This window comes from Cynara cardunculus (genome assembly GCF_001531365.2).
Source record: "Cynara cardunculus var. scolymus isolate 2C chromosome LG 17, CcrdV1, whole genome shotgun sequence".
Lineage (NCBI taxonomy): Eukaryota > Viridiplantae > Streptophyta > Magnoliopsida > Asterales > Asteraceae > Cynara > Cynara cardunculus.
In genome coordinates, this window is record NC_037544.1 from 2,877,411 (window position 1) to 2,888,736 (window position 11,326).

Consider the following 11,326-nt stretch of genomic DNA (forward strand, 5'->3'; position numbering starts at 1 on the left):
ATTATAAATCAGTATTTGTATGTATATATTCCTCCTCACATTCCCACAGAAATATTATATCAGAAAGATGGCTAGAGACGGTGTACCGGTGATAGATATGCAAAAGGTTGAGGGATTGGGGGAGGAATTGGTGAGGGCGTGTGTCGAATGGGGTTGTTTTAGGATGATCAACCATGGTGTCGCGATGGAGCTCATGGCGGAGATGAAGGCGACAGCCGCCTCGCTGCTTGATCTCCCGGAGGAGATCAAGCAACGAACGGTTCATACTGAACAAGGTAAGGGTTATGTTGAACGGAACCAAGGAACTCCGTTTTTTGAAACTTTAAGTGTCGATGAGATTAGTTCGCCAGGTGAGTTTTGTGATCGCCTTGATGCTTCACCACACCAAAGGTATCGTTCTCCATCTCCATCTCAGTCGTGATCACCTTCGTGACACGATGGTCATTCAGTACAATAAAATAGGTTTTATAAGATGTTAAAAATGTTTAAATGTTTGTAATAGATTTGTTGGTATATGAAATCTTATGTTTATAGGACTAAACAACGGATTGTTCTATGTAAATGTCTTACAATAAAGGTGCGCAAAACCCGAATGGTTTGAGGTCTGAGCCCGAATTGAAAATAAGGTGTTTGTGCAAAACGGGAATGTCTCGAAAATTTGAAACCCGACTGTTGGAGATATTTGGGTTTGATTTGTGGCCACCCAACATGTCCGAAACTCCGAAATATATACACGTAATATACTTTAAATATTCTATAAATATATTTATTCTTTCTAATTATCTTTTGAAAAACTAAAATCCTACTCGATCGTATTTTTTTTCTAATTTCTAAACCTACTATTGATTGCATTCATTATCAAAATCGATTGTATACACACACAAAAAGTATCGTGTAAGAATAAATGTTAAAGTGAGAAGTGTAAAAATGAATTTGAATCCTAAATCACTTTCAATCTCAAACCAACTCATAAATTTTATTTTAGAAGTGAATTGATCCGATGTATATCATGTTGGTGATTTTAGTGTCAACAGGCCATGTAAGTGTAATTAGAAATAATAACGAGTTCTAAGAGGGTTTTATACTGTGTTCAAATGCAAATCAGGAGGTGCGGAATGTACACTTGTTATAAGACGAGTATAACCCCGATGAGAATCAAGGGGTTGCGTCCTTGCAATGTAGTGGAAAATTGATCATAAGAACCAGAGGGGCTCTGGTCGACCAGAAGGGATCTGGTCCTTAAGGACCAGAGAGGCTCTAGTTTATCTTGCCTCTGGTCTTATGTCTGGAACAATAGAATAGTTTTGTAACTGTCCACTACTATTGATGTGCAGTTTTAGTAACTGTCCACTACTATTAGTGTACAGTTTTATAATTGTCCACTACTCCTAAAATTTGGCCATGATTATTATTACAGTTAATTTTTATGAGTATAAATACCTTCTATACTTATAATTAGACTCGAAGGTTATTGAACAATCCTTGAATGCTCTCCGGCTAGTTTGCTCTCATTTTTGTGCCTAAAACGAAAGTGTTTTCTTGAGTCTTATCCTATATTGAATTTCGTGTAACCCAGGCATAGGGTCGAAATATTAATTCGGAAAGTGCTCTCTTCACGATTCTCAAGTAATCTGGTTCTTGATCGATCACCCTGTTGTGTCTTATTAGTGAAAAACCCTTGTTCTAACATATCATTACACTTGATCTGGTGTTTCTTTTTAATTAGGATTGATTCAAATGTGAAGATCATTTCTTACCCTTCTCACAGTGACTTTCATTCTTACCGAAATCCAATCGAAACCCGAAAAAAATCCAAAACCCAAAATTCGCGGCTTAGTTTCCATATCCGCAATCCAATGGGATTTTTGAGTTGCGTGCCCGACCTCACCCAATGCACACCCCTAGTTACATTAGGATCTTATGACATATTTGGGCATGCTAACGAGTTTTTCAAAACACTTTTGAGAACTATCTTATGAACACATTTTTATAGGACATTTGTTTCTATAGTACTCTTTCTTGAAATGTCATATAAAAAGACTAATAAAACGTTTTATTTCAAAATTGTTTTAAAATTGTTTTTAAGACGACAAAAATTATCATATCAACTTATTGTAACGCATTTTATAAGACATAGAACTGTTTGGTTCTGTAACTTAAGTCCTACGAAACTGATGACATTTAGACGTATTTAAGTGTCCTATAATACTGATTTTATTGTAATGGTTCATGGTGCAGATTGAAAATAAAAAAACTCAAAACTTGACTTCTTGTTGTAGGGAGGTTATATACAAGTATATAAAAGCTATTCGTGAACTCGCCGGGCTTCTTGGCCGGAAATTGATGGAAGGCAGCGGTTTGGCCGGAGATTTGTTCGACGGTTGGTGTTGCCAATTAAGAATGAACAAATACCACTACTGCCCTGAAAGCGTAGGGTTGAGCGGCGTCGGCATGCACTCCGACCCTACGTTTCTGACCATTTTACAAGATGATGAGAACGTAAACGGTCTGCAAGTGGTCGACAAATACTCCGGCGAGTTTGCTCCGGTGGACCCCGTTCCCGGCTCACTAGCCGTCAACGTCGGTGATATTGCCAAGGTAACACCACAATCCCGTTGAAAGAAAATATTATGTTTCAAATAAATAATAGATCGATTGTCCCTTGTGTTGATTTCAACTGAGACAAAAGTAAAAAGACCAAATTGCCCTTGGATTAACGGATTGCATTTTATGTTAGTGACAAGACCTAGCTTGGAACGAAATGCAAACCAAAGGGACATTTGGAGCTTGTTTATTAGCAGCTTAATAGGACTAACAGCTCATTCAGATCATTTAGTCTGTTGTACATGATTGTTTGGTAATGCCTTAATAATATAGAAAGTGGTTTATTCAGTAATTTTTTTAGGGAGAACTTATTCGAAAAGCCAAACTTTTTCCAAATTTGCCCCTCTCAATAAAAAAAACATGCTCTTTCATCTATAAAAAAAATCTTCCCAAATAAAAATCTTCTCAATTTATACAAACAGATTAATCCATATAGACAACTTTATTCATATAAAACTTAATATAAAACTAACCAAACTAACCCTTAGTGTAATTATTTTGAAATAGGGACTGAATCCAGACTTTGAACAAACCACAGGGACCAATGACGTAATTTACCCTTTTATCAAACATGACTAAGTTTTCGGCTAACAGTTAACTTATCAACCAACAACTAGTTCGTTTGTCAATCATAACCTAAAACAATACATATAAATGAGATGCAGGCATGGAGCAACGGGCGATTTTGTAACGTGAAGCATAGAGTCCGATGTTTCGAGCCCAAAACACGTTACTCCATAGTATTATTCGTGTTAGGACCAAACGACACAAAGGTCGAAGCACCGTCAGAACTCGTGGACTCGGACCACCCTCGTCTTTACGTTCCCATCGACATCAAGGAATACCGACATGTTCGAACCTCCAAAAGGTTACACACTGGTGATGCTCTCGACATATTTAGCACCACCGCAACATGACAATCATCATCAAAACGTTTCTCGTAATATCAACTCTCCGCACTCGTGTTATTATGTATTTAATTTAACATTTACGTTCTACGTTATATATTCTATTAAGTCATGATTTGTGCAAGTATATCACCCCGTAACCAACTGTGCGGATTTGAACTGAATCCATAAGCAAATAGCTATATATATAAATTCATGGCCCCATTTACAAAGCATTTTTGGCAAAATTTTGAGGCCCCACCAGCAGCTAACCCTACTTCTAAATGGTTTGAATCTAGAGTGTACAATGCCCAGAAGTTCTACTGATTGCATCCTTGTGATCACTTTCATATTTCATGTATAAACGACAATGAAAGCTCGAATCCGATGAGCGAACGTTCGGTAATCGGTACGGTGGCTCCCCGTCTTGATACGGTTTCGAAGTCAAGTGGGGTCGGCTTCTCGAATACCGGCTACACGAGGCTGTGTAATCCGGAGGGGCGTAGATCGTGTTGAAGATTGAAGAAATCGGATCGTTATCGGTGTGGTCGATGGTGCTGAACGAGTCTCGGGTGCTCTCGGTAGTGAAAGACGCGTCGTCCGAGCTTGTAAAGATTGATGACCAGTCACTTGAATTCGCGTCGGAGAAATCGACGCATGATGGTGGCCGGTTTCGGTTCGAACCTGCTTGAAAATCTTTTGATTCTTGAATTTGATCCGAGGTCGGGTTTGGAGATTTCGGCATCCGGTGCTTTTCAAAACCGGAAGCTTTCGGTTTTCCGGTTTTAAGGGGACGAGGGGATGATCTAACAAAACGAATATCATATGTTTCATTCTATTCAATACGGATAGGTTCTCAAAGAGAACATTAAAAAAGAACAAGAGAACCCATCTGAATCATCCATCTAGTTTAATCCAACGGTTGTGAATGATCGGGGCGGTTACATTTTGCCAAAACTAAGTCCATGATTATAGGGGCGGTTACATTTCGAATCTGGGCCATCTAAATTTTTGATCCAACGGTTGATATGGGTTCTCTTGTTCTTTTTTTTCCTGGGTTTCTCTCTTGAACCTCCCTCGATTGAATATGTAGACAAAATATAAATAAATCGGTTACCTCATGTAGAATAATATGTACGCCCCTTCCGACATCACCTGGCTCAACGGCACCGGTTGGACCTGTAACTCGAGCAAGATTAATAAAAAATGCGTTTTCTTGATCAAGAACGGACCCACTAAATCCCACACGGATAGGGTCAAGGGAGGGTAAAAATGTACCAACACCAAAACCCTAAACCCTAAACCCCAAGGGGAAGAGACTAGAGAAGTTGTTTATGTGAAGACCTCGGGTTGAATCGCAAACACATATAGATCGTGATTTACCTGAGTGTCATCGATCCTAAACCAGTTGCCGTGAAGATCTTTAACATACGAGATATAATGACCGGAAAAAGAAGCATTCATCGTGTCCAAATGCACAACGACGCCATAAAGCATGTAAAGGGGAGGTACGTCGTCCGTCCCGGTCATGTACGGGATCATATCCAACATGTCCGGAAACGTAATACACTTATTTATCTTTCCGTAGTTTCCCTCCTGAAAAAGCAAGAAAACGCTCAAGAACAAGCGTCGTGTTACCTTAACTCGCACTCGCAAACGGTTTTAAGTAGTACCTGAAATCTCTTCAAAACGATCGTTAAAATATTTGGAGCCTCGTGTATAGCCAACTGCTTTTGTGCTCGAACATACGCAGCACACCTTCAAAAAATAACGTATTAGAGACTGCAACTTTTTAATTTCAATATACAAAATAAAACCAAATCAAACCAGTATTCCCGAAGGTGGGGATGTACACAGACCTGACCTCTGCTCCCAAAGAGTGAGGCCCAAAGTGCGGTACTGACAACTACCGGTACATGAAGAAAAGCTAAGACTATGTATGAATATGATCAACGAACCTTCCACATCGGTACATGTTTTCTCCATCCAAATCTTCTGGGCTCGTAAATTGAGTTAACGCGTCTTCCAACGACTCAACCCAACCAAATATCTCGAGCGTAAGATCCATAATATTTTCATATCTATCCGACTCACAATGACATCTCAGGCACTTGACCTATTTTTCAACGAGAAAAAACCGATGAAGTCGTTTTTCTTGCTCCCTCGGTCCCAAAATAAGCATCTACATTTCTATTTTAGTTTGTCCCAAAATAAGTGTCCACTTTCAAAAGTACCCACTTTCCAATTCTACCCTTAATTATTTGATGGAAAAACTCGATAATCTCCATATCATCAAGGGTAAAATAGTCATTTTAGTTCATTAAAAAGTGTCATAGACTAATAGTTACATATTTACAAAACTCTACTTTTTTTCATTGTGGACATTTATTTTGGGACGGAGTGGGTACTAAAAACCGAGAATAAAGATGCTTCCACCTTTGAACGGAGCTGCCCGCCAAACGTATGCTGAATAAAGGTCGTTTCTTGCAATTTCAGATCAACCACGGCTTCCCCACCTAAACCCTCCAGACATATCGATTGCATCGAGGTAACTAGAAGCCTAAAAACGAGAAAAAAAAAACACAAATCAGTACAAAAATTGGATCAAAATTCAGAGGGTGACTGAAAAATGGACCTTAAGAACTCATGGGCGTCTTCTTGACTTCCATCACCAATTTGGTTATTAACACTCCGCATATGCAAAAGAATTCGGCTGAGTGACAGTGGTTCTTCGTTATCGCACAACATTACTGCGTGATGCTCGAGTTCACAAATAAGACACCAACTCTTTGCACAACCTAACATATGACGATCAAGTGGAATACGATGAAGAACGAATGGTGAAAGTATCGTTAACGTTTTAATTCACAAGTCAATCAAGAAAACACGAAACGGTTGACTTACAGGCTCTAGAATGCGACCTACGGAGTAAATAGATGATCAGAGGCTTCGTAGAGGTCAAGCACTGCAGCACAGCATTTGCATAACAACTGCAAAACGACAATTTCATGTATTATTCATGATGAATAACTTTGCATAATCATGAATATTATTCCTTATGAATGTTATTCGTCATGAATATCATGTACTTTCTATACTGAAAAATATGTATTTTCATTATGAGTAGTTTTCATCATGAATATCTATCGTGTCATCCGTCATGAATAAAACATGAATAGTTGGTTCACGGATTATCAAAATACTTACGGTTCTCATTTGAACATGCCCGCATATATATACACACACATACATTTAAATGTGAATATTCATTATGAATATCTGCTTCTTACAGCTCTCACGCACGCACTCGCAATATGAACATGAACAGTACCTGTTCCCACAATTTACAAGCCCCCTTGGCAATAGGTCAAAAGCTTCACAGCGGAAGAACTTCACAAATTCTTCATACGGAAATAGCATCTGAGATTATAAAAAAGGGATCATTTAAACAATCTGCCATATCAATCTAAACACAAACATCTTAAACAATGAATCCCCGATAACTTACTTTTATTTTCTTATGTCTTTCGCTATGAACTTCCGAATGTTCAACTCTCTCATGCTTAGATGACCTCTTTAGACCAATTATCTTCATAAACCCCTTATTAACAATCCCATTGCCTTCATGAGGAAGAGGGTTCACACACCCTGCGCGAGAATCACCTGCATCAGCAATCTGATCCATACTTCCCCTTTCGGAACACGATCTATCTCTCGACATTTTGACTGTTGACTTTGTTGATTTATGCATTTTGGTTCCAGTCGAATGTGACGTTGGTTTCACCATACCACTTTTCTTTGCCTGGCTTCTTTCAGAACATCTTGTCCCATAAGTCTCGTAATCTGCAATTGTTTCGCTCTTCGGTAAGCTCCATCCGTCCTCCGACTCCTTCTCAACGTCCAATGAATTTGCACCATTTTGAACTGGCTTTTCCGAGTCAGAAAAGCCAAATTTACTCGTTATATTACATACATTCCCATGCTGGTTGTCTGACTTTAAAACATCGGCATTACTTTTCTCCGGAATATCTTCTTTCACGAGCACAGAATGACTCCGTTTCGGCTGCAATTATCAGTTTTAAAGTAAATACCATACGAAAAAAAGAAGAAACCCACAATTTTCCATCCAAAATGTAATGAAAAAAGAACCTTATATCTGATGGAAGTTCCTTTCAATGGAATATTATCATATGAAGTGGAACATATCTCCACGGGTATATCATCGGCAGCAGCTTTCTCATTCCCGAGTGGCTTCATATTCGATTCAGAAAACTGGGAATCCAACTTTTCACCAAATAAGAACTGTTCGTCAACCGAATCTTCATTTGAAGCAGAGTTAGAAGATGCACAACTGCTGTTGTAATCTAAAACTTGGCACTCTTGTTTGTGAACTTGCCTCCAATGAATTATTTGACACTTCCCAGAACTGCATATCGTGAATCAAAAGTAAGGTAAACGGTATACCGCAAGAACACAAAGATGCCTAAAAGATGCAAGCTTTCTTGGTTGGATGTCTGGATTATAGTTCTATTTAGTATTTCCTACATTCTTTATTCATGAAGATGCATAAAAGATGCAAGTTTTCCTGGTTGGGTGTCTAGATTCTAGTTTTTTTTAGCATTTCTTACAATCTTTATTCTCGAAGATGCATAAAAGATGCAAGCTTTCATGGTTGGGTGTCTAGATTCTAGTTCTTTTTACGGTCTCCTACAATCTTTATTCTCCATTCTTGTCATGCAATCACTTAATGCTGCAAAAATTCTTGTAACGAATAAGTCTAGGAATCCATAGTTTCATACCAGTAGCGTACAGATTTGCAACGAGAGCAGCGAGTTTTAGCTGGACCGAAGCATCTAGAGCATTTATGAAATCCATTACTTGATTTCGACACGGGTACAATAGGGATAATGACAGCAGCGGCGGCGGCCATGGCCTCTGCTCGAAAAGCTTCTTCTGCAGCAATTTGAGCGAGCTCGCTTATTCGATCTTTCTTTTTCGAAACCTCACTCCATTTTCCTAGCAAGATGTAAGCAACAAGCGGAAGCACAACCAACACCAGAAACAGGGCGGGTAAATCAGTTTCCCTTGGCTGGAGCATGTCCCCACCAGCATACTCATGTCCAATTTCCGCCCACAAACTAATCTCCGCTAGCAAGATTACCGAATGCAAAACAGATTACCATCTTGCTTCACCAAAAGTTATTATCTCCTCTGCATAATAAAATATCTAGCCTGTGGAAAACAACATCCACCCTTTAGGTCACAACAAAAGAGAACATTTTTTACTGAAAAATTCATAAAAATTAGCATTACAAGCAATGTGAAGATGGGGAAACCCCCGCGAACAATACATATCGTATTGGGGGCCGTTTGGTTGGTTTTCCATCAAGTCCTATATGGATAAAGATGTCTGTGAGGATTAATCTGTGTATATAGATTAGGAAGGTTTTTGTTTGGGAGGGTTCTTTTATAGATGAAAGGAGCGTGTTTTTTAATTGGGAGGGACAAGTTTGGAAAAAACTTGGCTTTCTGTATAAAGCTCCCCCTAGAAGCTTACTGAATAAGCCACCTTCTATATCATTAAGCTACTACCAAACAATCATGTATAGCTAACCAAATAAGCTATGAGTTCCATTAAGCTGCTAACAAACAAGCTGCAAGTGAACCCAGGATATCCCACCTGGAGGTGGGATCTGGGGAGCAGACCTGACCTCTATCCCAAAAAACAGTAGGTGGCTTTGACGAAGAGTGAAAGATAGATAAGATAAGGTTTTGAAAAGCGAGTTAAGAATTAACTAAGAAACCAAACTAGCACTGTATCTCCCACACAGAGTAGAGGTCTCGGGGTAGGATGCACGCAGACCTTGTCTCTACCTCAAGGGGTAGAAAGTTGTTTCATGACTTTGCATCAATTAAAACAATATGTTAAATAGCTCTACTAATAAGCTACCTTGGTTTCACCATATAACTCGTAAAGCGCCCTAAATTTAACACGTATTGATTCTTCGATTCGTTATATAGCAACAAACTCGTATGGTAACACTTAACTCCAAGGAATTAACGGTTAGGTATGAACTAATCTCAATTTAAAGCGTTAGAAAAGCCATACATTCAAATGCACCTAGCACTTAAAGATTATCTACATTCAAAAAGACATTTGCTTTCCCTTTTTACCCTTTGACTTAAGGATATGGGGAAGTGGAAACAAGAAACATGGATGATCTCAAGGCAAGATGTAGATAGAAACACAAAAAAAGGAATCTTAACACACATAGAATGGCAAATCAGAAGTTTCTATTTGCATCAAATCAAATGACACAGTGGTATACAGTATACTTCCACAACAAGGGGATTATGGTTTTACTATAATCCGGTGATATTCGCACAATTCCTCAAAATGATGAAACCCTACTTTTCTCATTAAAAGAACTTCCAAATTTGTTCAAGTTCAACATGATTTTCAAGAAAACTTGGGTTATGGAGCACTGGGTAGGGTTGAGGGGGAATGTAGCGGAAATTTCATCTTCCTAGGGTTCGAATCCAGGCGCTGCCATAGCCCTTCTAACCGTGAAGGTTCACCTCCGATGACTCAGGGCTATTCGTGGTCGCCCGAGAGATTAGTTAGTGGGCTTAAGCTGGCAACAGGAACCCACTGTTACCCAAAAAAACATGATTTTCAAAAAAAACCTTTAAATTTGTTCTAGTTCAACATGAGTTCTGCTTATATCTAGGGCAATAACTATTTCTTGTTAAAAAAGTGTTCTTTTGAGAGATTTATCAGGGCAGAAACTGGCCTAAATCTTCATAAAAAGTTGCTCAAAATAGTTTATAAACAATTCACTGATATGAACCAAAAACTTGAACATCCCCTGATGCTGCATTATGCATTCCAACAACCACAGAGATTAAATTCCAAGAAAAGTGGAAAACCCCATTGTTGTTATAGCAAAAATGGTAGCTTTCACCCCTTTTAATTGAGTTACAGCTTACAAGATCAAAGAATACACAACAAACACATAAATTTCACTGAAAAAGCTAAAAAAAACCCAAAAAAGAGTCAGTTTTTCACAAAACCCAAAACCAAGGAACAAAGATTTCAAAATATTTGATGAAAATTAACCAAAAAAATGGCATTGAATCCCTGAAAAAACAAGCATAAATCCCCATTCTCTTCATAAACAATGGCATTCATCAAGAAAATCTTTAGAAAAGAAAACAAAGTAATCAATTTTCCACAAAACCCAAGACCAAGAAACAAAGACTTGAAAATGGTAGATGGACTTAACCAAAAAATGGCATTGAATCCCTAGAAAAAACAGACATAAATCCTCATTCTCTTCATAAACAATGGCGTTCACCAAGAAAATCTTTAAAAAGATGAACAGATTAATCAATTCTCCACAAAACCCATGACCAAGATTGAACAAAATCAAGCAAAAAATGCAAGATTTGAATTTGAAAATAATGAGAAAAAAGGGGTTAAAGATGAACCCTATACCTAAATTGCTGAAGATGAAGAAAATCTAAAAGAAGCAAACTCTTGCTCCTCTTTCCTCTGTAAAAATCGACAATGGTGAAAAGATTCCTTCTTTGGCGTCAAGAAGTCCTGTTTACACACACTTACACACACTTACACACACACTCTCTCTCTCTCTCTCTCTATCTATATCTATATCTATATCTATATATACTGTTTACGTGAATACGTACAAATGTTGTTGCTTACCTTCATACACAGTTCACACCTCTCCTCTTTTTCCACTTTGAGATTCGTGAAGTTTTTATATTCTACAGAAAACCGTTGTCACAAAATTTTATATTCTTTAAAATTATAA

The 11,326-nt window shown here is 38.2% G+C and overlaps 2 protein-coding genes across 3 annotated transcripts; one reads left to right on the top strand and one right to left on the bottom strand.

The window, feature by feature from the left end:
* Positions 1-3,603, top strand: LOC112501269 (2-oxoglutarate-dependent dioxygenase DAO-like). The gene is made up of 3 exons (XM_025104981.1): positions 1-390; positions 2,280-2,598; positions 3,270-3,603. Exons 1-3 carry the CDS (start codon positions 20-22, stop codon positions 3,519-3,521), a joined length of 942 nt encoding a protein of 313 aa, XP_024960749.1. The 5' UTR covers positions 1-19; the 3' UTR covers positions 3,522-3,603.
* A 69-nt stretch (positions 3,604-3,672) lies between these two features.
* LOC112501268 (ubiquitin carboxyl-terminal hydrolase 15-like) lies at positions 3,673-11,092 on the bottom strand. Of its 2 annotated transcripts, none has more exons than XM_025104980.1 (13): positions 10,990-11,092; positions 8,291-8,723; positions 7,641-7,917; positions 7,000-7,554; positions 6,823-6,911; positions 6,396-6,481; positions 6,127-6,289; positions 5,928-6,051; positions 5,450-5,607; positions 5,165-5,249; positions 4,875-5,087; positions 4,609-4,670; positions 3,673-4,297 (listed from the first exon to the last, which is right to left on the bottom strand). In XM_025104980.1, exons 2-13 carry the CDS (start codon positions 8,587-8,589, stop codon positions 3,787-3,789), a joined length of 2,622 nt encoding a protein of 873 aa, XP_024960748.1. In that variant the 5' UTR covers positions 8,590-8,723; positions 10,990-11,092; the 3' UTR covers positions 3,673-3,786. The 2 variants fall into 2 exon arrangements, with proteins under 2 accessions (XP_024960748.1, XP_024960747.1); XM_025104979.1 differs by having other exon boundaries at positions 9,666-11,092.
* Positions 11,093-11,326: the final 234 nt, after the last annotated feature.